Raw genomic sequence first — 27,122 nt, forward strand, 5'->3', positions numbered from 1 at the left:
CCAAATGCCCGGAGGAGAAGCCCACTGGACTTGGCAATGGGAAGCCGAGTCTCACCCCTGGGCTGTGTGACCTTGAACAACTGTTTAAAGTTCTCTGGTTCTCAGATCCCTCTTCCAAAAGTGAGGAGGTTGGATTAAGTGACCCCTTCAGTCACTTTCAAATTAGACATTAAACAGCTCCATGACATTGTGAACCTCCAGGAGAACAGAGGAGGAGAGAAAAAACTATTCCATATTTCTCTTAACTAAATCCCACTACAGACTGTTCTTACTATCTTTTCTTTGATCTGTCTATTCCCCGCCTTACTCTAAAGAGAATTTGGGGTGGGGGTGCCCGGGTGGCTCAGCGGTTAAGTGTCCGACTCTTGATTTTGGCTCAGGTCATGATCTCACAGCCCGTGAGTCTAAGTCCCTCATTGGGCTCTGCGCTCACAATGCAGAGGCTTCGTGGTATTCTGTCTCCCTCTCTCTTTGCCCCTCCCCCGCTTGCTCTATCTCTATCAAGATAAATACACATAAACCTAAAAGAGAATTTGGGGTGCTTGTGGTAGGAAAGAAGCTTGGGCTCATATAAAGTTATTACAGAGTGCCAAGGGTACTTTGCCACTTTCTTAGAGGTTTAAATAATAATAATGAAAAAGAGCATATACTACAACCATAACCAGGGCTACATTTGTTATTTTAAAGTAATGTAGCAGGAAGGAAGAATAATCACTAAATATAGGCACAATTTAACGTTAGCTTCAAAGGCTGGAAGCCTAGACTGCATTGCAGGCCTCGCTTGCCTGGGAATACAACCGTGCATCGGGGGTAGAGAGTGGACCGGGGGGGGGGGGGGGGGGCGGGGAGGGGGACAGGGGGGCACAGGGCATTGTGAAGATGCGATGGCTTTGATAATTGAGAGATCAAGGCCAAGATTAACAGCACAGTGATGATCCTTACCACCCATGTAAACTTGGGCCAGTTACCTCACACTCCTGAGTCTCATGTTCTTCAGCTATAAAATGGAAATACCATTTTACGCCACAGGGTTATTATGTTCGAGGAGTAAAAGAGATTTACAAAATAAGCTTTATAGAGCACCTAACACAGCTCCTTGCCCATGGGAAGTGCTCCACAAATTGTGATGTTAAGAACAAAACAACTCTACTTAATAACCATTATGGGTGAACACACTTTCCCACTTTTTTTTTTTAATTTGTATTTTTTCTTTTTTTTGTTTTTTTCCACTTTCCCACCTTCTGACATGTAACTCATTCTCCTTTGATCTAAACTAAAAAAATGGAGACCAGTATTAAAACCAAGGGGCATCCCACGCCTCCGAAGAAATGCTTCTCACTGGGCCTTAACCCGTACTGCCATCTCACATGGGGCTTGCTGCTGAAAGGGGTGAGCGACAAAGGGAAAAGTGGCAGGTGCTACTGGCTTCCACCAAGAGAGGCTGCTGGGCCTAGCTGGTCAGCTCTCCTTCCTCTGGAAACCCATGACAGATACAGGTGCCCTGAATCTAGACTCTGGGTCCTTCCCCCGGCACTCAGTCAAACAACATCTCATTCTCAACACACGGGGGAAATTAAACTGCCCCCTAGTTTGCAGTGAGATTTCCAGGAATAACAGGCAATCTTTTTAAACGTCTATAATAAGCTTCACATTTTTTATGCCGGTCATACCCTCACCCCGCTAACATGGTAAGAATGTTGGTATTGGGCTAGCCAAATCATGGGAAACTTTTAAATAATTCCCACGATTATTTAAATCTGCAGGTTTAAAACTTTGTCTGCCATCAGCTGATCCAACTGGGAACAGCCACGTGTCCATGAAGAAGGAAAGTCCTATTTATAACAACCACAGATGTAAACCTTCGAAGGACTGTGTCCTGATCATTCAACCTGTTCTTTTAGGCTTTAAATCCACCCCTTTAGGAGACAAAGGTATCCCTTACTCTGCCAAACCAAGGATAGTTTCCCTTTTATACTGGTCATCTGCCGTAAACCGCTGTACATCCACACCCTTCCGGAGGCCCTGAAGGATCTGGGCCTGCGTGAAATCCAGGAGCCGTTCGTTGTAGTAGTGTAACTGCTTGGTCAGTGAAACCAGGTCCTCTGGCCAGGCGTCGTGTCCATGTCGAGTCACATGCCTGGTGACCATCTTGATGAGCTCCTTGGGATCAGCCTGTAACAAAAACAGCAACCGCAAAAACAAAATAAAGTAACGACAAGACGACCACGTCTCCTGGGCAACCTGTTTGCCTCTTCCCCTGCTGCCATTTTATCAAGGCTCACAGCCACCCTGAGAAATCAGCAGGGGAGCCAGTGAACTTTGCAGAGACAAGACACAGAAAGGAGTCCAGAAGGGGTTTTCTGGACGCCTGCTCTGTTCTTCCACCTTAAAAATCTCCACCTGTTGAAAAAATAATGTGCACTTGCTTTTTCAACTCTCATCACCCTACTAGACTGGGGGCCCAATTACCTGATCATTTATAATAATTCACCCTGAAGTAATTGTCATCTTCATTGCCCCCGGATACATTTTCTTTGGACCATGTAAGTGTTCTCAATAACTAAGATGCAGCTCGGTAATGCCACTCTAAATGCCGAGACAGCTAAGTAGAAGAGTGTTTTCTCCAGGGATAAGTTGGGGGGGGGGGGGGAACCCATCCCTGTTCCTGAAATCACAAAACACTTCTAGCTGCATAAGAGAGCATCCAACCAATTTTTCCTCTGCTCAATTTGGAGCTCAGTGGGATATTGCTCTAGAATTCCTTACAGCTTCTCTAACAACAAAAAAATTACTCAAAGAGAACAAAACCTGGAATCTGACAGCCGACAGGAAAGAAAAATTAAGTGATGAACTGGCCACATTTATTTACATTGAAGTTGGTCAGGGTGTGTCAACGAAGCAACAGCAGCTCAGCTATGATTTTGGAATTGTTTAATAGGGAGCCTAATACTCGAACAACAGTAATTCAATCCCTCAATTCCTAGGAAGACATGGTATATATTTTAATATAAGCAAATTAGGGGGAAAAACTTCAGAATCTATCTTTGGTTCTTAGAAACACACCTAATTATAGTAAGCTGTCAGCATTTCTAACGTGTACGCCATTATTCTGAGGTACACAGGAGATTTGTCAACGTCGAGTCTGTATTACCAAACCTAGCCTGACATTTCTCTCTTGATCCTATTAGGAAACATTCTGAGAGAACCGATAAAAACCAATTAGAGAAATCTTCTCAGGTTCCGGTAGGTGGATTTGAGAAAAGGTCAATGTTTTTTCCCCTACCTCTATGCACACACTCGGTCCTATTGCATAAACCACAGATTAAGTCTCAAGTCAAAAGTCCTGGGTTTGAAAGCTCACTCTTCAAAGTAAGCTATGAGACCATCTTTCATTCATTCAACAAATATTTCTTGTGCACCTATTATGTGCCACTGAGAAGATATGACCCTCTCCTCTAGGGATGCAGTCTCTGGAGAGAGACAATCAAGCAAATAATTGTAAAATGGTACGATACAGGTAAGCACAGGGTTCTGTGGGAATTCAGAGGAAGTCTTCTTGGAAGATTTAATGTCTAGACTAACCACTCCGGTATCAGCAGTGAAAACGCCAGGAAAATCTAGGGAGACAAAGTGCAGTGAAGGGTTCAATATGCGCTAAGGCCTGGGGAGCTAAGACCTGACGGAAAGAGGGCACGAATAAAGCAAATCTAACTGCAATTAGAAGAGATTTGGGAATCGGCTGCATATGGATGGTGTTTCTGGCAGTGGATTTAGACAAAGGGGATCCCACGCCTCAGCACTTAGTGCCGCCTCCACAGCTGCCATCGAGCCCCACCCCCTTTCCGCTCAAGGGCTGAAGCCTCGGGGCAGCACCCTGAATCACGCAGCAAGGGCTCAGCCGGCCCTGAAGTCACGCGGTACAGGGCCACTGCTCCAGGGCCAGCGAGCCCATCCACACCTGCTCTGTCCCCGCCCCCAGGTGGGCACCGTCCTTGCCTGTTTTCCCAGCCTCACGCTGTCAGCACTTTCTGGCCTCGCAGCAGAAGAGAGCAAGAGCGCATCTCCAATGATCGGGTTTCAGGGCGGCACAACGCTCCTGTCGTGGCCTGTCACCTCGTGCCCCGATTCTACACCCTGCCAGCAAACCCATGCTCACCACCAAAGGACAGCTTTTCCCCCACAGACGCTCTGACCCGGCGGTTTCGGACCAAAGCCCTCGGTCTGCACTCGCCCGCTGCATTTGGAGGAGAGGCTACGAGCATCCCGCCATCGGGCTCTCCGAGCCCCTCTCTACCAGGCTGTGGCTCCCACACCTGCTCGTGGAGTCAACCGGCTCCATTCTCTCAAGCCTTCTCCCACAGGTCTTGTCTCCACATTCATTTTTCACTTTGTTTCCTGGCATCTCAAGGATTTGGCACCTGTATGGGGGGGGCGGCCTGCATACTTTTCACTTGACCTCAATAGCATAACCTTTCTATTCTCTTACACTTTAACAGTAATTCAAATTTACACTTTACACTGCTTTTTCTTATAAATAGTACATTATAGCTTATTAAATTATGGCAGAGACCACGAGTATTTCGTGAATTTGTCTTTCCAGAGCGCAGTAGCCTCTCTCGCACAAATCAGGTACGGGGTAAAAGGGAAAGACGATGAACGGCAGTAGTGGCTTTTGTTTATTTATTTATTTTGAGAGAGACAGAGATTGTGGGCATGTGCAAGAGAGGGAGCAGCAGAGGGGGAGGGAGAGGGAGGGAGAGAGGGGGAGAGAGAGAGAGAGAGAGAGAGAGAGAGAGAGAGAGAGAGAGAGAGAATCCCAAACAGGCTCCTCGCTGTCAGCCTGGAGCCCGACGTGGTGCTCGAACCCACAAACCGCGAGATCGTGACCTGAACTGAAATCAGGAGTTGGATGATTAACCGACTGAGCCACCAGGGCGCCCAGGTAGCAGTGGTTTTAAAGTCAATAGTCCTTCTATTCCAGGTCCCTCAGTCAGTAGGGATGCAATTTGGGGCAAGTTATTTCAGATCCCCACTTCCTCACCATAGGACTCGATGCGCACACCGTCCTGATGGTTTGCTAAGAGGCACAGATAAATAAGGTATGTTAAAGTACTTTTTCTCTATCATTATAAGAAAGCAAACTGGGCCCAGGGCTTACTCGCAAGCAATTAAAAAGCAGTGGCTGGCAAAGATGGGCACATAAGCAATTCACAGAAGGCATCTGCATATATGCACCACTGCCGAGTCACAAACCCAGAGTGCCAGGAACTCTGGGCAGGGAGCAATTACTCCTCTCTGGACTCTTCTGAGGCTCAGCTTCTTCAGATGTAAAACCAAGGAACATCACCAGAGGATCCCCTTTCTCAGGCTAAAATCCCACGAATGTATAGGAATTCAATTATAAAAATAAAACAAATCCTTGTAAATCCCTCCAGGTGTGGAATTGGGGAAGTTCCACACCTTTCCTCATGTATGCTTCTACTAAATATTCAGAGCAGATTTCTGGGTTAAAAGTACAATTTTAGACCAATGAATTGCAGTCAGTACATTCCTTCATAGTTTAAACAACTGTAATCTCTTTTCTTTTACTAAGTAGAAATTATCTAGCCACTCTGGAACTTTTATTTCATGTTCTTTATACATCAAATGTGTTCGCTTTTCTAAGAAATATTTAAGAACAAACACCTAATATTTTTCGGTATTGGAGACCTAATAGTCTTCGGTATGGAGACAGGCATAGAGCTAAACATACGTGAAGTGACTCTCACTTAAAACCAACCATTCGGTGGGACCAGTCTGCTAGTATCATCTGTTTTTACAGAGGCATTAGGAAGTGAGAAACTTGACCAAGGCCGCTGGGTTAAGTGGTGGTGTGGCATGTGACTCCCGAGCATACTGCCTCCCCCAAACCATCCTTGTACATTTGCTATGCAGGGGAGGGGATCTCTTGAAATTGTAAGGATCCTGACGAGACCAGTGTATACACAGCTCCCCCCGAATGTAACAAAGTCATGGCACCGGAGTCCTTTTACAAACGATCAACTGTCACTGGTGGACTTAATGCTGTCATTTGTTATTACATCCAGATTGGCTTTTTTTTTTTTTTTTTTTTACACATAGGTACATTCTCCCTCACAACCCTTTTATACATGTATACATGTGTATATACATGGGTAAAAATGGGTAAAGATGGGTAAAAAATGGGTAAAAAACCACAGGAATAGGCGTCAAATAACCTGGGTTACTGGTTCTTCTCCCCTGAGCCTCGGCTTTTCCATTATTAAAATGGAAGCAATTTCTTCTTTATGGAGCCCCCATAAAGATTAAACGAGGCTAGATGGATTAGCATGTTGTAAGTTCTAGCCCTCTATGCAAATTATCTTCTTACCATTAGCATTACTACCTCTCTCTCTTCCTCAAGGAACTTCACTGGTCGTGATTACTTCCAAAATTTGATTTAAATTTTAATAACCATTCTTCCCCTGAGCTTACCACAATTTCTCTCAAAATATTCCAAAGCATCCCCCACTCACCCCGACACGTTATTTCACGCATTCAAGCGTCTAAGCACTCTGGCATGAATGCCATTTGACCCTCACACTGGCCCAGCAATGTGCACAGGAGACCATGGTTCCCATCGCAGATATGCCAATCTGCACTGCAGACATCCTCGGCTGGGGGCTGACAGCAAGGAAGTGAGTCAAACCTCTTGATTCTCACCTACCGCGCTCCTTATGCTGCTGACAGGTCCCCACAAATGTTCTACACCCGAACTCACATCGCAAATCGCTGTTTGTGTGTGCGTATAGTCAGAGCCCTCCCTCTTCTCCCAACTAAATCCAATGATGTGATCCAAGCATATGAAAGCTTTTAGCTTCTAAGAAGCTTTTGAAGGACTTTACAGGTAGCTTCAGAATCTCTCATATTTGGTATTCAAAGTGATATTGCAAAACATCACAGGCTGCAAAAATAATAACATAAAAAGGCATCAAAAATTTTAAACGGAAAAGCGTGGAGAATTAAATTATTCTAAATTTTTCCCCGAATTTGGCAACACAGTTCTTCAGGGGGTGAATAAAATATGATTTCTTTAAAGAATATGGTCAAATCCCTGTAAAAACAAAATATGCATAAATATTCATGGCTACAGAATGCTTGATGACAATCTACTGCTTACTAGTAGAGGTAATAAATCCATTCCAGTTTAATAGTCTCCATTTCTTGGTAATATTGGTTGGAAAGTTTTAAACAGGTGGTGCGTTTCCCCTCTAGGGTTGTTATTTGCTTGAGATAATTTTCTACTTAGTATTTTCAATTAGTAGCTTAAAAAAACCACATTTAGAAATGGTCTACCATAAAGTTTTGAATTTCATCCCCTGCTGGGTTTGCTTCTCTAGCATATAAAACTGAAGGGCATGTTTCCATTTTTAACTGATTTTATCTTCTGAAACTTTAAAAAAAAATGCTAGCAAGATCACACTTACACAGATGCATTTACAATAATTATAAAGGTAAGGTATAAATGCAAACAAAATCAAGGTACCTAACAGTGGGTATATTCACATTTGTATAAAAAACGTTTCCATAAATACGTATATCCATACACCATGTCTGGAAGGAAACAAAAGGGAACCACTGACTTTCTGCTGTATACCATTTTCATCATTTGAGTTTTCTGGCCACATATGTATTATTTCTTAAACATAAAAACAAGTCAATCAGGACAAATACAAGGAGAGAAAACTCTCTCCAGCTGACCATTTGTCAATTGTTACTATAGGTCCCTAAAAAGAAGAGTTGAGGTAAGGTGGGCTGCTCCAAAGACGATCTAGAAAAGCCCCAGGAGCCGGTGCTGGCAGGCTTAGGATAGTGCTTCCATCAGGGTGCACAGGCCTTTTGTCAGAAATAACCCCACAAATTCTCTCAGTACCTGTATTCAAACCTAGTAATCATCCCGCAGCTCAGAACTCTGGGGTGGGGGGGGGGGGGGGTAGAAGGAGAATTCCTGAGGACTGAAAATTGAAACGAGCTGAAGTGGCGAGTGAGGGAAAGCTAGCTTCACTGAGTGCTGTTATGTGTAGGCAACAAATCAAAACCACTTTGATTCCAATTTCTACGATGACTCATTGGGAGTTTGTTATATTTAATTCCAAACTCAGCAGTGTTGTTTTATGCAAAGGAAGATGCTGAAAAGACTCCAACAATGAGCCGCCCGGTTGCCAGTGGAAAACTCTATGTACTTAAAACACACAGCTACTGTTTCCATCCACAATTCCTTCAAACCGAAGAGAGTGGGAACTTCAAGCCGCAGAACTCGGGCCTGAAGGCCGCCCTGACCCACGGCAGCTGAAATGCCTCCTGAAGCTATTCCCGTGCCGATAAACACCGACTGAGCCACTACGGTGGGTGAGGTCCCGGGGACTCGGAGAGAGATGGGATCCCTGCCCTACCACAAGGAGAGGGGACAGCTGTGTGTCACCTACAGTACCACAGAAGAACTGCTCGCGGGGCGTCCATGCTAGAGCAGTGAGACATGGAAGGGACCCGTGTGTGCTCAGAGGCAGAGAAGGCTCCACACAGGAGGCTCTTTTGAGTCAGACTTATCTGCTGAGAGTGGGAAGAAGGAGGCACTTCAAGCGGGGAAATTACATCTGCACAGGCACAGAGGTGTGAAAAAGGATGTTAAATGCAGAGAAATATAAATTCTGAACAGCTAAAACATAAACTTCAAAAGAGCTAGCGTCAGGATCGTGCTGGCGGGGTAACGAAGAGCCAGTCAGCTCAGGGAGGGTCGTCTCTGTCACACAAAGGAGTTTAGATTTCACCTGTAGCCACAGCGGAGCTTCCTGCAGCGACTGACTCATTAGACTGCACGCCAGAAACCGCTCTGGTGCAAGCAAAAAGCAGGTAAAGCCTAGAATCAGGAGCTTTAAGTGACAGAATGTCACTTTCCACCAGGGCAACCTGGAGCGAGTAACTGGATTTCTTCGAGTCTTACCTTCTGCAAAATGGGCTTGCTCAAAGGATCAAGCGGCAGAATAAATGGGAGAGGTACTTTGAGACAGCCAGTGCCTTCTCAGGGTTAGTCTGATCTTTCTAGCGTCCACTGAAAATTCCCATAGGCCAGACCCTTACTGCTACTGCCCCCCCGCCTCCACCACACACATACGCCTTTTGACACTTTTTTAGCTGGACACAGGAGACCCTGCTGGTCACAATGAGGTCTGGTCACAGACTGAATTTCTATCCTTTCCATCTGGGGTCAGGCAACTCTTCAAAGCTTTGAGTTTTATGGAGTAAACTTTCAATACTATCTCAAATACTTTGTGAAAAACTGCCACAGCATGCAGGATGGGCGCAGGGATGCTTCAGTACCTTCATCATGCTATTCCCTTTGTTTGGAAGGCTCTTCCCCTCCCATCTTCCTGGCTCTGCCCTCGTCTTTTTGTCCGGTCAAAAGTCACTTTCTGAATTGAGGCCTCTCCTGAGCCTGTTTAAATTGTGCTCTCCACACACACGTGCACACACGTGCTGCTTACTCTTTGCTTTTTGTTTTCATAGCTCTTACCCCCATTTCACAGAGTATATATTGTATTTACTTATTTTGTTGATGGTGTCCTTTCCTCAATGGAATGTAAGTCCCAAAAGGGCAAGGGTTCTTATGTGTCTTGTGCGCTTGTGTTTCCCCAGGATCTAGAACGTGGCCTGGCATAATCACCTGATAAATCCCTGAGCGCATACGCACGCACACTCTCACACGCGCGCACACACACACACACACACACACACTTCAATCATTTCACATGTGAAGAATTATTTGTTAATTTTCAATAATCTACCCAGTGAAGATTTATTTACTCCTTTTTATTATCCAGGTCCTGCTCTAAGCATTGGGAAAAACGAATACCACTCAGACACTGGCCTCAAACAGCTCACTATCTAGTGAGATGAAAGATACATAAGTGCAAAACGAGAGTGTAAGCACAATGACTGGAGTAAGTACAGGGCACTACAGATGTCCACAGAAGAGCACCACACACAGCCTGGGAGCCCTGCCGAGTGACGGCAGGTGACAGGAACCCAGCCTGGGCGAGGTAACACCAGAAGCAAGTAGCTAGGCAAAGAAACGCTGGGGGAAAACATCATAGCAAAGAACACAGGTTTGAAGACAAGGAAAGAGAACGCACAGGGCATCTGAGAAATTTAAGTGGCTTGGTATGGCTGGGCAAAGATAGAGTTGGAGGAAGAGGCAGAAGCCAGACCATGGGGGACATGCAGACCTTGCCCGGACAACAGGAAATCACTGAGGGATTTTAGGCACAAGGCAGGGTGACCAGATCTCCATTTTAGAAACACCACTCTGGCAGATGTTTGGGAAAGAATACAAAACTAACAAAAGCAAAGACAGGGTGGTGTTTATGAGACGGTTACAGTGCTCCAGGTGAAGAACCACGGAGCCCAGAGACTGAATTAATTTGAGGACACGGGGCAGAGAGAAGAAAAACAACTGGAGAGGTATTCGACCTCTCCCACTCCCTTTTAACACATCTATCTGGAAGAATTTCAGAACATCTTTGCATCTTGATGTTAAAAAAAATCATGGGTATGGGGCACCTGGGTGGCTCAGTCGGTTAAGCGTCCGACTTCGGCTCAGGTCATGATCTCGCGGTTCGCGAGTTCAAGCCCCGCGTCAGGCTCTGTGCTGATGGCTCAGAGCCTGGAGCCTGTTTCAGATTCTGTGTCTCCCTCTCTCTGACCCTCCCCCGTTCATGCTCTGTCTCTGTCTCAAAAATAAATAAACATTAAAAAACAAACAAACAAACAAACAAATAAATAAATAAATAAATAAATAAATAAATAAATAAAAAATCATGGGTACTTTCTACCTCTTCAGCTCACCTTTCAGACTACCAGCCAACCAAATGCTTTCCACAGAACTGCCACGAAGTCCCTGGAGAATGAGCTGGCCCCTGAGCCGGCCATGTGCTGTCTTAACGCTACCGGAAGAGACACCTGTTTCTGTCTGCAGCAGCCGAGAAGTTAGAAATCATGTGTTGAAGCAAACACGCGGGGCTACGTGGACTTTACTGTTTCTGTTCCCACGTGGCTCTACTGCAGTTTCCTGAAGAGAGGACCCTGAACAGCAGCTGCCTTTTGCTACCGGGCCCAGAGACAGAGGAGGAGCAGGTGTCCCGAGCCATGCCACAGGGTGGGTGAAGAGTCTAACAACCAAGAGTCAGAGGCCCAGGGCTAGGGCAAGACAAGACAGCTCTGAGGGACATCTTCAAAGGAAGGATAGTTTGATAGGAAGCCGGTGACGGGAACAAGGCCCAGAGTTGACGGGTGGCGGGGTGACATGAGATGGAAGGAAGAAACAGAAATTGTGGTTAAGGGTAAGAAAAGGGCAAGAATCAAGTCTCACTGTTCTTCTCACTGTGATGCCAGGCTCCAGGTCGTTCACACTGGGCACTTGATAAACACTGGATCTATGGCAGGATATACAAAATACAAGATCTGGAAATAAAATGTTCACACTTCTACTCAGTGAAAAGAACTGCTGGGAACACAGAGGAAACCAAGATGGAAGCACCTTTGCTTCTAACCCTGAGCTTTCCATGTTCTTTGTCTCTTCCCATGGTTGAGTTGGGGAGATTTTAAATGGGGCTCCTTATGGAGTGACCGCAGGATGTGAAGAAGGAAACAGTGACTGCCAGATATAAAAGTTGGGGTGGACTTGAATGGTTTTCTCCTAACTCACCTCTCTCACAAACAGTACATGATTTAAGGACTTTCAACTTTTGGCACAAATAATTTTTTATAAAAATAATTTATTATCAGGGAAAAGAGGAACACATGTTGTACTAGAATTCTCCTCCAAGAGGACTACTTTTTGAGGACGACTACTTTAATTAAGATTTTTTTAAGAAACGAAACTGAAGACTGGGCCAAAATGTAGCTCTACAGCAAGCTCTTTGGCCCTTAAGGGCCCAGCGAGTCTGTGGTGCATCGGTCTGCAGCGTTCTCCTGCAAAGCCTGTCCAGTCCCCTGCCTGTAACTGTCTTCCTGCATTTATAGTAAGCGGCCGGTTCATGGCGCTCAGGCAGCCATATTCGTCTTTTCGTCTTAATGCTCAGAGCCCACGGCACGCTTGAGGTACCCAGATGACTGACCTTTCAATGCTCTGTATTCATGGAAAGTGCAGTGCTAGGCACACAGTGTGATCTTGATACAGAGGACGTGCATGGGAACAAGAGAGGGAGATCCCACTCCAGCACTTGGATCCCATGCCAACGGTACCCACTGAGAAATCGCGGTCAAGTAAGTCCTGAGGACACAACTGACTTGTGTTTGTAACAAGGCACAATGCTTTGGGTCAAAGTAAAGCTTCACGGCGTTTCAACATGCTTGGTGTTTTGGAATAAATTACTTGTTGCTTATGTATGTGCCCAGCACTAACGAAAGACAGACACCGGCAAATCTGCCACGCACATTGTCTGACGGCCACCTAACATAACAAAGACAGTGAGTACGCTGTTCCGGAAGGACATTCGCCACACTTCCACCTATGTGATCACTTCTGTCCCTCAATTTACAGCGCAGTGGTTCAATTTGTTATTTCACACAGAAACATACCTGAGACATAAAAATAAAACAAAGGAAAATTACTAGAGCATGGAATCAAGTCACTGCACAAAGCAATAGCTATAAAAGACAAAACAAAAAAATTATATGTATGTATACACACACACACACACACACACACACACAGAATCCCCAAAATAAAGTAATATATTAAGTATCTAAAAAGAAGAAAACATTCCTTACTCGGCCAACTGTCATCATGATAAAACTATGCCTGAGGACAATACAGGTCTAATAACAGTATGCCCTTGCAAGATTAACGTGTGTTCTAGATGATCCCCCCTCTTTCTCTTTTTAAAGAAAAATGGATGGGGGCGCCTGGGTGGCGCAGTCGGTTAAGCGTCCGACTTCAGCCAGGCCACGATCTCACGGTCCGTGAGTTCGAGCCCCGCGTCAGGCTCTGGGCTGATGGCTCGGAGCCTGGAGCCTGTTTCCGATTCTGTGTCTCCCTCTCTCTCTGCCCCTCCCCCGTTCATGCTCTGTCTCTCTCTGTCCCAAAAATAAATAAAAAACGTTGGAAAAAAAAAATTTAAAAAAAAAAAAAAAAAAAAAAGAAAAATGGATGAATGAGAGCCATGAATTTTTGCCACAAAGGGAATGTTTTCATGTACTTGTAGATTCCTAGAGATGTTTGGGAAGGCTGAGGCAGCTAGAACTTTGATACACACTTGGATTGTAAAAGTACTTCTTTAAAGTGTGCTCTGAGGTCAGGACAGAAAGAATCCTGCCACGAAAATTTGACCTTTTATCTGTACACATAGTGGATTTCAAAGTCCGATCTGCTTATCTACTCTTAAAGTAGTAATTCTCTTAAAAATAGCTCAGGACAAGGGCACCTGGGTGTCTCAGTGGGCTGGGCGTCCGACTTTGGCTCAGGTCATGATCTCACCACTCATGAGTTCAAGCCCAGCATCGGGCTCTGTGCTGACAGCTCGGAGCTGGAGCCTGCTTCTGATTCTGTGTCTCCCTCTCTCTCTGCCCCTCCCCCACTCATTCTCACTGTCTAAGTATAAATAAACATTAAAAAAATACACCAGTACAAAAAAAAAAAAAAAGTAGATAATTTCCCAAGGCTGATAATTAAAACTGGTATATATACAAGTAAACCTGGAGGGCTTTGATTTTCCAGTGGCATCCGTAATAAGACTGTGTCCACGAAAGAATGCACACATAACTTAAGGCCACACTTTATACGTTATGTAAAAGTTGTCTGGAGCTTGGTGGAAGTAGACATAACATGTTTCAACATTTCATCGGCACAGTAACTACTCTCGTATTTCTGGCTTAAAAATAAATAAAAGTACAGCACTGCTCAAAGAACTGCATTGCCTACTGTCCTAAATTAGAGCCATCTTCCTTTTGGGAGGTGAATTAAACACTCAAGTCTCCATCTCTCCTCTCCTACTACTTTAACCTTTCCTAAGAAATTGTAAAATAAAATAAACGACAGCAAAGTTGTGGGAAGAATCAGCATTCACAATAACATGAGAAACTACCTCTTCCAGTGCCTGGAAAAGTTATTACGTCCAACGCTGGGAATGCATTCCGGATATAAAGCACATCAGTCCCTCCAAAGATAAACATGTGTTTTAACTATTTTAGACAAGTAACTCAGCTCTGCTTGTTAATAAAGTGGAAACGAGGAGGACTCACCCTGTAAAGAGGATGGCACTTGTCCCTGAAACATGGAGCCAGTCGGGCATAGATCTGGAGGCTATAGTAATATGCTGCCAGCTGGAGAGATAAAGCAGAGTGGGCCTGCTTTTCAAAGCACTTGTTAGCATCTAACACCTAGAAAGGAACATGACAGAATGAACTCAGCTGAAAGGAAATTAAGAAAATCATCATAAGCCATTACATTTCTAGTCATCACTACAGAATTTATGTTCAAAGTCTCCATCACATCAACGCAAGCTCACGCTCAACTGAACAGGACGACGTTAAAATTCAGAAGACACTGTAAAGGCAGATCCCGTGATGGAGAGGCAGATTTTGAAATGAACACTTCAGCTAAAATGGTAGAATTTGCTCTCTGAATACTGACACCACAGTCCTTCCAGCACATAAGAACAATCAGAAGGAAGTGAGACATATAACGGTTTATTGGTGAAAAATCCCCAGGACAGATTTTTTTGTTTGTTCATGAAGTCCCTTCTTGGTAACGGCAAACTCACCTGTGGTAAGGCCAGGAGGTACGCCAGAGCCAAGGTCATGTCACTTGGTAAAGCATCACTTGCCAGCTGCAGGAGAACTGAAGGCAGGGGAAAAAAATGCATGATTTTGCTTGAAGATCTATACGCCATTCATGGTTACTACATGCTATGTTTTCAGTCCTACATGATTTCAACAGATACCTAGCTCAAGAGGACTCTCTGAGACCTTTTACAAAGGTCTATGCATACCATCTAATACAGATCACATGAAACCATGCTATTAAATAGTAACCTTGCCTTAACTCAGACAAACTGTGCTATTCATTACACTTTTAAATAGGAGAAAATTCTGTTAGTGCAGGTACAAAGTCTAAGTGCAAAGAGATCAGTGAGGATGGTTTCTTACAGCTAATCTTTTGGTTATAAAGGCCCAAGCCATGCTATAAAATTATATGTATCAATGACAGCTGACATGGTAAATGAGCATATGAGCAACAAAGAGCAAAGCAACAAGAAAGCTATGTGAGTGCAAATTTAGGATAAATCTTTTGAATACTACAATGAATAGGTTTTGTTCCTTCCAAGAACATCCCTCTTCATCACACTCCACAAAAAGCCCTTGCTTTGATTATATAATATCTTAAGATCCCCAACTATTAACAACTTTTCCACAAATTTTTTTATATAAGCAACAACTTATCAGTCTCATGGCTTTAATAAAAGAGAGCACACTGCCAACAAAGCCTGTGTTTATGCGTGGTTTGTATTAATACGGGATTCATTTAGGGTTTTAGTGACAAATACCAGGTAGTCATATGTAATCACAATGTAAATCCTTTATTTTTAAAGGCCACAGAATCTCATGATCTGCACTAATGAAGGAGAACTGTTATGTGGATAATCCAAAGTAAATGATATTTGACTTCAGAAATACACCATATAATATTTTTCCAGAAGATTTACCTTCCTAATTGTGTCTCACTTGAACTAAAATTTAAGTCATTTATATAATCTGAGTTTAGCTAACAGTCTGGACAATGAGACACTGGTGGGGCGAGGAACCACCTACAAGTGGATGAAGTGTCAAAAGCTGACTTAGAATTCAGAATCTCCTGTGGATGACTCACGGGAGGGATCTGAGCTTTCTCTGCTGCACCTTACAGAGGCAATATTGGTTCTCTAAATACTCATTTCCTCTGTATTCTCCAAACCTTATGGACCAAATTGGACCACCAGTCAGCCTCAGGACTTCCGAGGAATCACACTATTTTAGAGAGGTTTTCTACTCAAAAGCTACTCATTTCAAGGCCCATCTGCAAATTCATTCCTTCATTCCGTGGCAATGAGAATCTTCTCTGAACCAGACATTGCCCTAACAATCAGTCTCTGCCCGTTGGGATAAACACACTAGGACAAGAGAAAGTCTCCAAATAAATAATAAAAAATACAATGCAAAGAGCCCAAATCAAATTTTCTACAAATAATTATGAGAGCAAAGAAGAAACAGTACTGGTGAGTGTGTTCTGGAACACTATTAAAACTGAAGGATGAAGGGTTAGCTCTATCTTTGGGACGCCAGAAGATAAAGCAAGAAAAGCATGTAAGTTTAATCTGCGGACATTCGGGACAATATGCGGCATATTTGCTTAGTGTCTAGAAATTGCATACTGTACACACACGTACACACACACACGCACACACGCATAAAACCCCTGGGCTACCATTTTGACTTCCACCTGCCTTATATATTCTACCATTTGATGCCTGCCTAAGAGTCCTTCAGGATCCATATTTTGGAGGGAAAAAAAGGCCAATAGTTTCACATACTAGTGATTTTTCCCTTTTCATTTCCTTTCTTACATTATTTCTTATAAAGTGACCTACAATCTCACCTAGTTTTTTCCTCCTCCCATTCTGTTTTCAGATACTTCCTTTCTTTGTGCACAAGGGAAACCAATTTTCAAATAAGCATATCTGAACCCACTCATCAAAAGAGCCCAGTCCCCTCAAAGTTCAGGAGCTTTTATTCAGGTGTGTGGCTGTTTCTCTGGCTATTGAAGGACCATCCCTCTTAAGAGTTGTGACAGGGGCCAATCTGACGCCTATCTGTCCTAATACCAGTTCCGTTACTATCTTCCAGTCAGATCTGTTTTTTTTAAATCATATCACTGACTTCATCTTTCACTCCATTTAATGTGCATTTATCTGTATCCCCAAACCAAAGCACCCTCAAGTGAGGAAAATACTCCAGGAGATATTCCAATGAATATGCTACAGACCCTGAAGGAAATTCCAAAACAAAAACAACCCAACAACGAACTAAAACGACAGAAGGGAACAACTGACAACATAATTGAAATAAACGCAGAGTCCTCAGGAAAGATCATTCAAGGGGAAGATCTTCATCTGAACACCTAAATTCCAGTAGGTTTATTTTAAAAAGTTGTATTATTACAAAGATACAACTGACAAGATGATCTCTAGCATTTCTTGAACATATAATAACTTGAATACAAAGCTTATTACAGCAGGAAAGATAAAAGAAATACTTCATTTCCATTAGCTCGGAGTATGACAAAAATCACCCTCAGAAAAAAGTCTAAAGAATCATCACTGTTACTTTTACCAGTAACAGTAATCACCCTAAAATATAAATGTTTGCTTCAAGTGAATAATATCCACACAGATTTTATTTCATACGCACGAATGTGTTAATCTTTTTTTTTTTTTTTCTCTTTTATGATGCTTTGACATTCTGGGTGTTTGATAATCCTGGAAAGACTGCCCTTCTCAGAGCTAGAAATTCCTAAAGATAGCAAACAAATTACTCTGAGCACATCTCTGATGTGCAAACCAACCAATTTAGAGCCAATACTCTGAACCACCTTCTCTCCAGTGGATTTTATATTCCTCCACTCTAACCACCGCAGGGCCAGCCACTGGACAACCAGAGAAAACTACAGCCTGGAGTCTTACAAAATTACTCAAACAATCTATTTTAGGCTGACTCAAATTTGCCTACAATCCCTCCCCTACTGTTCCCATGGAAAGTACAATAAAGACTTTTGCCCAGGCTTTCCAGTCACACCTCCGCCTCCTCTGCCTCTGACCCCAGGCTGACCCAAGTGTTCCCCCGTGCTGAGAAGGAAAGCCGGCAAGAAGTGATTTAAAAAAGGCCAGCCAGGTGTCCGAGGCTGGATACTCTCCTTGCATTCTTTTGGCTTCTGTAATCCTGCTTGCCTCTTGCATCAGCCAACTGCCCACATAGCACAATTGATAACGCCTCCCACCCACCCCATGCAGCCAATAGAAGGTTTCCAATACCCGGAAGCTAGCCAGGCATAAAAGAAGGCCAGCGCCAGGGCTCACGGCTCAGCCTTTGGAGGTGACTCCGCTGGGCCGACCCTGGTGCGAAATAAACAGTCTGTTCTGATTCCCCGAGTACATGTCGCTTGTCTCTTCCTGGGCGTCAAGTATTTGCTGTAACAAGGGGGCCCTGGGTGGCCTGTCCTGCCTCCTGTGTCTAGGGATCTGCAAGTATAAACTTCCTTCATGACCATCATTTCCACGCCTGGGTGTCTTACCAGACCTAACATAAAACCAAAATCCTAGGTACATTTTGGAACAACTAAAACAGCCATCTACAAACTATAAAAACAGGCAGAATGATACAGTAAGTTGGGAACCATCTTCAGAAAGAGAACCCAGACCCACCATTGATTTATTGCATGGCTCTGTGTCCCAGAATTCAGAACGTTCTGAACTTTCAGGAAGTTATGCCAGAAATGTATCACATATGGCATGATACCTTCAGCACGTTCTGAGAGCACCCAGAATCAAAGACATTACATTTCTGCTGTAAAACATTTGAATGCTCACACTAGATGAGATAAAGCAAAGATTAAATAACCTCATGTCAGTTTAACTCAGGTTTTGATGCCAAACAAGTTATAAGAAGTCCTTTTGGTTTTCGAAGCATTGTGAATTTTAGATCAGAGCCTTAGTTTTCAACGCGTATCATCTCTTTAGCATATAGAAAGCATCTAGAAGTTCCTCCCCCCGCCCCCCACCAAAAAGTATAGACTTGAGGGAACAAATGACTTTCTTCAGTTAGGACACTTTTTGATTCCCCCACAAAGATGATAGATAATAGGTTCTTCTGTTAAGAACTGCCAGAGCGGTAAGAGAGGCAATTACTTCCATTTCATATAAATCATAATAATTATTTTTTTTTAACGTTTACTTATTTTTGACAGAGAGAGAGAGAGAGAGACAGAGCAAGAGCGGGGAAGGGGCAGAGGAAGAGGGAGACACAGAATCTGAAGAGGCTCCAGGCTCCGAGCCATCAGCACAGAGCCCGATGCGGGGCTCGAACCCACGAACTGCAAGATCATGACCTGAGCCGAAGTCAGACACTCAACTGACTGAGCCACCCAGGCGCCCCTAAATCATGCTCGTTAATGAATTAGCTGCTGCATTTAGGCGTGGAGATGGACTGCAGCAGGACGACAAGAGCAGACACGCACACACCTGCGTAGCGGGTGCACTCCTGCCATCCTTGCTGTTACCCAGCCTCTTCTCACTGGGCACCCGACCCTCACTGAGCTGCTCCTCCCAACCTGTCTGCGGAAGAAGTTCGCGGTTTTCCTCGGTCAACAAAAAAGAAAGTCCCTTTCTACTGGTCCTGTGCCAACACATAAGTAAACCACACCGGTCTTGGGAAAAAAGGTTCCTCCCTTAAGAGCTCTCCCTTCTAACCCCCTCTGCAGGCCTCGCCATCCTCTCTCAGATCTCACCGAACCACAAGGCACTGCCACCTGGTCCCTCCTTGGCTTTCAGGGTCACAGGGTTCCCCGCAGCTCTCCTCAAATGACCCTCCTCCGTGTCCACGTCACCACACCGCCTTCTCCTCGACCGCTGACTGTGGGAATTCAGTTAGACTATTTCATCCCTACCTGTCAACTCCACTTCACACTCTCTACCCAGGAGAACTCAGCCGTGTTCCTCATTTCAGCTGATACCTCAGTACTTTCCTAATCTTTATCTCTAGAGGCCTGATCCGTTTCCTACGACTTATATTACCGACCGGTTATTGTGACCCTGCCACTCAAATATCCCCCCACGTTACTAATTCTCTCCTCGGTATCATTCATATTTCTGAAAAGGGTGCACTATTCGCCCAGTTAGCAAAACACAAAATCCCAGAGTCATCCTGGACTTCACCCTCTCCCCTGCTTCCAACCGTCAGCCACCCAAGCAGGCTGATTCATTTCCAAAGAACTCATTCCCACAGGCTTTCTACTTCCTCTGCCACACACTCTACTTTAAAAACTGGAATCTTTCAACCCTACTTGATGTCTTCCAATCCATTCCAATCCATTTTAAAACTGTACTTTCATACCAACTTCCTGTTATTTTTCATCAAGCATCAGTGTAATCGTGTCTCAACAGCTTAAAACACACATATACACAAACGCAATGCAGATATGCAGCTCTTCAATGGTCTCCCATTTCCTGAAGAATGAAAATGAAATTTTATTTGATGTTCAAGATCTCGATAAATATGGGCCAACCTTAATTTACAGTTTTAACTGGTATTATCCCTGTCCTACACACCAGCTAAATTAGTCTGAATCTCTAATGATTTATATGCAAACTCTCTGCCTGCATTCATGCCATTTCTTTACCCAGCAATTATTAGTAGTATAAAATAAAAATACCTATAATTTTTAAAATATCTGCTCCAACAGGCCAGATATGAGAAAGATGCTTTGCATGAATTAGCTCTAATTCTTTTTGCGTCACAAAAACCCCCCAAAGGAGACAGTCTTGTCTTGCTTTCTACACGGGCTTGCAAAGCTAATGTAAATCACCTACGCTCAGAAAAGTAGCTAATTTGTAAAGACAGTGTTGTGAACAAACTGTCTGTGCTCCCTTGAAATTTATTTGTTGAAACCGCAATCCCTCATGTGACGGTATTTGGAGATGGGGCCTCGGGATGGTAATTAGGGTTACATGAAGTCACGCCTCTGGGCATTAAAACCTTCTAGGCAGCATGGAGACTCCAGGACTTCTGCAAAGTGAAAATCAAACCCCACATACAGGAAGCTGCTCAGTCTTTGAATCTGAAGCCACTGAAGAACATTCGACAAAATTATCAGTGAGGATGTGAAGTAGACTGATCCCAAAAGGTCTCACTGGGATTCACCAGATGTCATGATGACTACAGACTGAGTTGCCGTGATTTTACTGTACCATTAAGGTATATGGGGGGTGGGGGTGGGAGGGGAAGCCTGCCTTACATTTAAAAGTGTATATGAATTTAATTTGCAATGCTGGCTCTAAAATCTTGAATATAATGCATTTCCTAAACAAGTTATACAGTCAAAATCAGATGAAATCTATGCATAAGCCTCCAAGCACTAATTCTGTGCAAACTAAGTGCCTCTGGAAAGCACTCTATGATAAATTTAATTCCAGAACTAAATTCACATAGGAGAGCTGCCCATATTATTGATTTGGAAATCATTAGCCATTAAATCATTCATTTAGCTAAATAAATAATGATCAATTTTCTTCAGCTAGTCTCCATAAAAACCTTTTCATCAACTTTATTAAAAAATTCTGAAAAGCCAGATCATATTGGGAAGTTTAATTTGTATTATGACCTATTTCTGAACCAAAGTTAGAAGTCATATTTTCACAATTTCTATTTTGGGTCAGTTAGCCTATATCACTCTTCAAATCTGCTGAGTTTCTGACAAATATTTGATTTTATAAAGCACCCAAAGACACCTATCTCAGATAAAATAGCATTATCAAGGGATGTCAAATGTTGACAGTGCTTATGAACATGCATCATAAGTTGCATCCCCAAATGTAAACTAAAGAGATTATTAAAATCACCTCTACATTTAAAAAAAAATTCCATTTTTAACATATACAAGCATTCTGAAATCTTTTTCCCACTCAACTGAGTAATATTGGGAAAAAATTTTTAATACTTCAACGGACTTGGGTCCTTTCCCCTGGTGGAGTAGTAAAATCTGAGCGTCAGAAAAGACAATTTGATGAAACACCAGGACACACACACACACACACACAAACACCTGCAGTCCCACTAAAATCTCACAGACACTACTAAGAACGGTGCACACGCCCCTGAGAAGTTAGAGTCGGGTTCGCCAAGAGCGCGGCCTCAATTCCTGTCCCAGCAACTGACACACACACTGTGCTCACTCTTGTCACCGTGGAGACGCTGATTTCACGTCTGCCATATGGAAAACCTGAGCAGGCCTGTACACCTTAGAAACAGACAGGACACGCAATGGGAAGAGTCCTTATGCAGGGTTTGACCCCCAATGGGAAGAGACCAGACACAGACATAACAGGTATAGGTGGCATTCTCCAGATTGCCAGGGGAGAGGTTTACAAAGCAAGTGTGTCGGTTTGAAGAACAGACACGTGATGGGTAGAGAGATGCTAGCGTGTTAAGTGAAACTTCCAAAGGGTCTTCACCATGGCTTCCCAAGTGAATTGCCCTGGGAACTCTAAAAATATTTCATGCATGGGCTGCACTTCAGACGTTCTGAAATACAAGGTCTGTAGTGGATCCCAGGCTTCAGCACTTCTTAAAAATGTTTCCAAGGGGCTCTAATGCGAAACAACTCCCCCTGCTCTTTTGATCTACGTTGCCCTTCTTCATCCTTCAAATCCCAGGTCAAGTATCACCAGCTTGGAAGCGTCTTCAGGCCACCTTTCCACGTGGCTGTCACACGTCTATAATCCCAACACCTCTTGCATCTGCTCTCATAGCCCTTATCACACACAAACGTGTCTGTCTCGTCTCCTCACCTGGACAGTAAGCCCTTGGAGGACAAGACCAGGTCTTCTGTGACTTTATATTCCAAGTATGTGGACAATGCCGAGCACACAGGTGGCTCAAGGACCACTCCTTCAGTGAGTAAAGGACACATGGTGAGAAAAGGCACTGGAAGGGGTCCCCTGGTCCATCATTAGGCACGTGTCCCCTACTCCACGCAGCGCCTGAAGAAAGTCTCTCTAACCTGCTTCATGCTTCAATATCACTCGAATGTCCCATCATTTAGTTACCAAGTGCAGCAGAGATGGTCAAGTACTCTCAAGACACTATGAAAAGGGGAGGCCTACTAACCCAGAAATCTGCACCTCATGAGGGCCTTTCACTTTCTCAAAAAAAGAAAAAAAAAAAAAAGAACACAGCTCTGGAAAATAGCAGAAGCCTTAAATACACTGAGAAATCAGTCTGAGACGGGATGCTTGCTCTAAGAAGGCATCTGCAGGTTGGACAATGTGATGCCACTGTTTTGCCTTTGGGCGAAGCATGCCCTTTGTATGACAGATACTCTCATCAGCACATATATGTATGATGCAAGCTAAGCAAAACACTGTATCAATCCATGTTTCCAAACTTCCCGGTTATGATTTTAGTCCATTATTATGCCAATCAATGGGTGATACACTTCGACATCCAACCCACTATTTTCCTAAGGTCTTAGACTCTATCTGTGCAAAGCAGCTCAATAACCATTCATACTTGGATCCACAAGCAAACAATTACAGAGAATTTATCCAGAAACAGGTCTGAGGAACAAATGGGTGAAACAGAGGACACTTCCTACTCCTCTGGTATCCCTGCAGAACATGAGTATGGACAGGTCACATGTGATAAAATGAAAAAGGTCACGTGTGATAAGATGAAAAAGGAACAAACAGTGATTCCATTTTGAGATGCTTTTACTCTTCAGGACAACTTTTTCTGCTGCAAACTCCACCCTGCAAAAAATGGTCACTTCGACATATTAACAAATTTTGAACAGAAAACATCAAACTAAGTGACACTGGCATGTTTTTGTTCGTTGCGGTTATTATTTTTGATTCAGGCCTAATGCAGTCCCCTGCAGAGGCTGGTAAAATGGGGAGAATACTACCCACTGCAACGATCAACGCTGAATCTGAATTCAGTTCAACCAACCACTGGCTGTGTAACTTAAAACAAACAAAACAAAAATAGAAACAAAACTGTTCTTATCTCTGAGACATGCTTCTTTACAACGCAAAATACAACTGATCGTAACTATCAGGTGGTCTGTTATTCAGATTAAATAAAATACTGTACTTATAGCATTTGATACGGGGCTTTTCTTGCAGTAGGCAAAGCAAATGCCGCCTACCAATAAATGTCTATGGAACTGAAAAAAAAAATACTTAAAAGACAATCAAAAAAAGAAAAGCAAGCAGTAATAAAGAATAGTTAAAAGGGGAAACAGCAATGTAACTACACTCTTCATGTATATTCAGCATTGTTTCTGAGACGTGCCATGAATTTAATAATAGCTTTTTGGAGAAAAGCAAACAAAGAAAAACGTACTCATCGATTGTGAGACACCCTGATTTCAGAAATAAGAGGTAAAAAAAAAAAAAACATACATTCAGAACTGAAGGAAAATGGTATACTTAATAAAAACCTCTAGTATTCAAGAGGCCCACACAGTAGATAGAAAAGTGGTATTTGTTCCCCCTCTTTCCAACTACATATAAATACTGATTGAAAGAAGGATTATCCAAAAATAAGTGACAAGAACAGGATTCTGGGAAAAACAGCAGTTCTACTCCACATACACATTTTCCCCAATTTTACCCCATACATCGATGTGCTCAGTTAAGACAGCATCATCCAGATTTACTGGTGGTGAGAAACAGCCAGAAATATATAAGTGGCAGGTGTGGATAGGTCTGCCAAGGACACAATGTTTTGCCCTCCCTTCTCTTTTCTTCTTACTGATGCTTGGAATATAGACAAGATGGCTGAAACTCCAGCAGCCTTTAAATCATGAGGTATTCACGATGGATGACAGAGCAGAGAGAGAGGGAAATGAAAGAAAACAGTTGAGGAAACGATCCTGGAACCTTAAAAAGAAGTAAGGAGATGAAAGAGAAAAAAACACACAAATGGTAAGATGCCATTGGTGAACTTGCGTACATTGAATTCTTTTTTTATTTTTTTTTATTTTTTATTTTATTTTTGGGACAGAGAGAGACAGAGCATGAACGGGGGAGGGGCAGAGAGAGAGGAAGACACAGAATCGGAAACAGGCTCCAGGCTCCGAGCCATCAGCCCAGAGCCCGACGCGGGGCTCGAACTCACGGACCGTGAGATCGTGACCTGGCTGAAGTCGGACGCTTAACCGACTGCGCCACCCAGGCGCCCCACATTGAATTCTTTTCAAAATATTCTACATGAAAAGATATGCTGCCACACAGAAAATTCTTAAATGAAATACACATGTACCTTCTGTGAAGCAAATACTTCAGAGTTCTTAATTAACACATAAAATCGGAAAGCATCGAATATTTATTGAGCACTTTATACCATTCACTATAAGAATCACTTCACATAATTAGAAACTTAAATACAGGAATCCTATCATCCTTATCCTTTTAAATCCTCAATATTAGTAAGTATCCAGAAAATGGAAGGTACTCAATAAATGTTTTAAATAAGTGAATGGTGGTGTCAGGTTAAGCTATTCAAAACTACTGAAAATTTATATTCTTGTTTTTCCCAACTTCCATTCACTCATATAGTTTTTCACTTATGGATCTCCTAGTAAGACTTACACACAGTCAAGGAGCTAGAACTTTCTTTCCTACCTTCTGTTGTTGGAAATACCTCCTCCCCTTCAGTTTTCGTCTCAGCCAGTTTTCCAGTTCTTAGCAATACTTCTGCAAAGCTTTCTACTGGAACGTGCTGATACGGGTCACAGGTCACTGCAGACTAGACAGAAGCGGTTACACCATTTAGTAGGGTGTCTTTTCTTCTATGAAGATGTTCTAAGAACAGAATCATAGGCTTTTATACCTTCTGATGATGCGAATTATAACTTCTCACTTACTAAAGCACATTATTTTATGTAAAGTTTCAAACAGATTTTAATCTCATAATATGTCATAATAGACACAAGTCATATAAAACCAGTGATTAACATGAGTACGAAGCCAAAGATGTACATTTTCAACAATATTTTAGGGTTTTTTTTTTTTACTGAAATGCCCACAAGAGCATGACAGTTGAGCCTACGTTCTTAGGCGCACCGTCCTTACCTCTGTGACAAAAGGATCGGAGAGGACGGATTCATAAAAAGGATGGTACCCTTGTCTTTCTAGCCCTTCATTGGCTATGGTTCCCGTTTGATAAGCACCGCCAAACTCTCGCCCCTAAATAGAACAAAGTGAAGAACAGTGGGTAAAAAGAAAGGCCCTGGGGGTGGGGGGAGAAGGGAAGCAGGGATGATTTCAGGAGAAACTGACCCACGTGCAGTGTGTGAGCTACAGAGAGTGTCACAGCAACACAGACACCCAGCAGGGGACGTAGGAATAACAGCTGCCCTCTAAGAGGGGCGTTTCCACCTGACCCTGCAGCGCCTCTGGATTCTCCGGTCACTTTGACATCAGCGAATCAGAAACAAAGAAGCAATCAGTGTTCGACTCACGGCAAGTTTTCTAGCCTACAGTCAGAATAACCTTCCTCAAACATCACTTGGTACACATAGCTCCCTTGCCCAGCTTTGAGCAATACCAACAGTCAGCAGCATCAAGTCTAAACCATGTAAAATAACACTTAAAGTTCCTTGACGTCAGTTAACATCATTAGTTAACATCGAAGGCTAATTCTTCCCTCCAACCAGCCGATCTACTACACGCATCATACCAGCTTCTAGGCCTTTCTTCCACTAGGAGCAGCCTGTCCATTGCTGACTGCCTCGTTAAACCCCCCCGCCACCCCCCTGCTTGCAGGCCTGCCTCATACCTCACCGCTGAAACCCTCCCAGCTGGAGGCTGGAAGGAAGTGCGCCCCTGTCACGTCCCCACTCATGTCGCCGCTACCCCACACCCCACCGTGTGCCAACCATGACCTTGGGCAGCAGCAAAGGCCCTTCTGTACATGACGATGACAACTACAAGTACACTTACCAAAAATGATCCAGTATCAGGCACGGTGTTAAACATTTCATCTGAGACACATACCCCCAAAAGGTCCAGGAGGGGAGACAGAAAAGTGACCAAAATCATAACCCAAGTGACACACACCACGATAGGAGACGCAGAGCCGTCCCCCAAAGTCAAGCACTCTCCATCGCAGTCAGTGGTATGGACATCTACCCAACCGTCTTGGCCAGGTCATCCTTGGTTCTCCTCTTTCCCGCAGAGTCCACACCCAGACCACCCACAGGCCCACAAAACGTATCTCCCACTGCCTCCCTGTCTCTCCAGTCACCCCAGCACTAC

General features: G+C 43.6%; 1 protein-coding gene across 3 annotated transcripts in view; it reads right to left on the bottom strand.

Annotated features, from left to right (window-relative positions):
• The window catches only part of NBAS (NBAS subunit of NRZ tethering complex), a 333,323-nt gene that overhangs the window by 103,369 nt on the left and 202,832 nt on the right, over positions 1-27,122 (bottom strand). For all 3 annotated transcript variants that reach the window (XM_058682573.1, XM_058682572.1, XM_058682571.1), the window contains exons 37-41: positions 25,938-26,051; positions 25,488-25,611; positions 14,817-14,893; positions 14,296-14,433; positions 1,943-2,172 (exon numbers count right to left, since the gene is read on the bottom strand). In XM_058682573.1, coding sequence (XP_058538556.1) covers positions 1,943-2,172; positions 14,296-14,433; positions 14,817-14,893; positions 25,488-25,611; positions 25,938-26,051 — 683 coding nt within the window. The remainder of the gene's footprint in view (positions 1-1,942; positions 2,173-14,295; positions 14,434-14,816; positions 14,894-25,487; positions 25,612-25,937; positions 26,052-27,122) is intronic.

The sequence above is a fragment of the Neofelis nebulosa genome, chromosome 9 (assembly GCF_028018385.1).
Source record: "Neofelis nebulosa isolate mNeoNeb1 chromosome 9, mNeoNeb1.pri, whole genome shotgun sequence".
In the NCBI taxonomy this organism is placed as follows: Eukaryota; Metazoa; Chordata; class Mammalia; order Carnivora; family Felidae; genus Neofelis; species Neofelis nebulosa.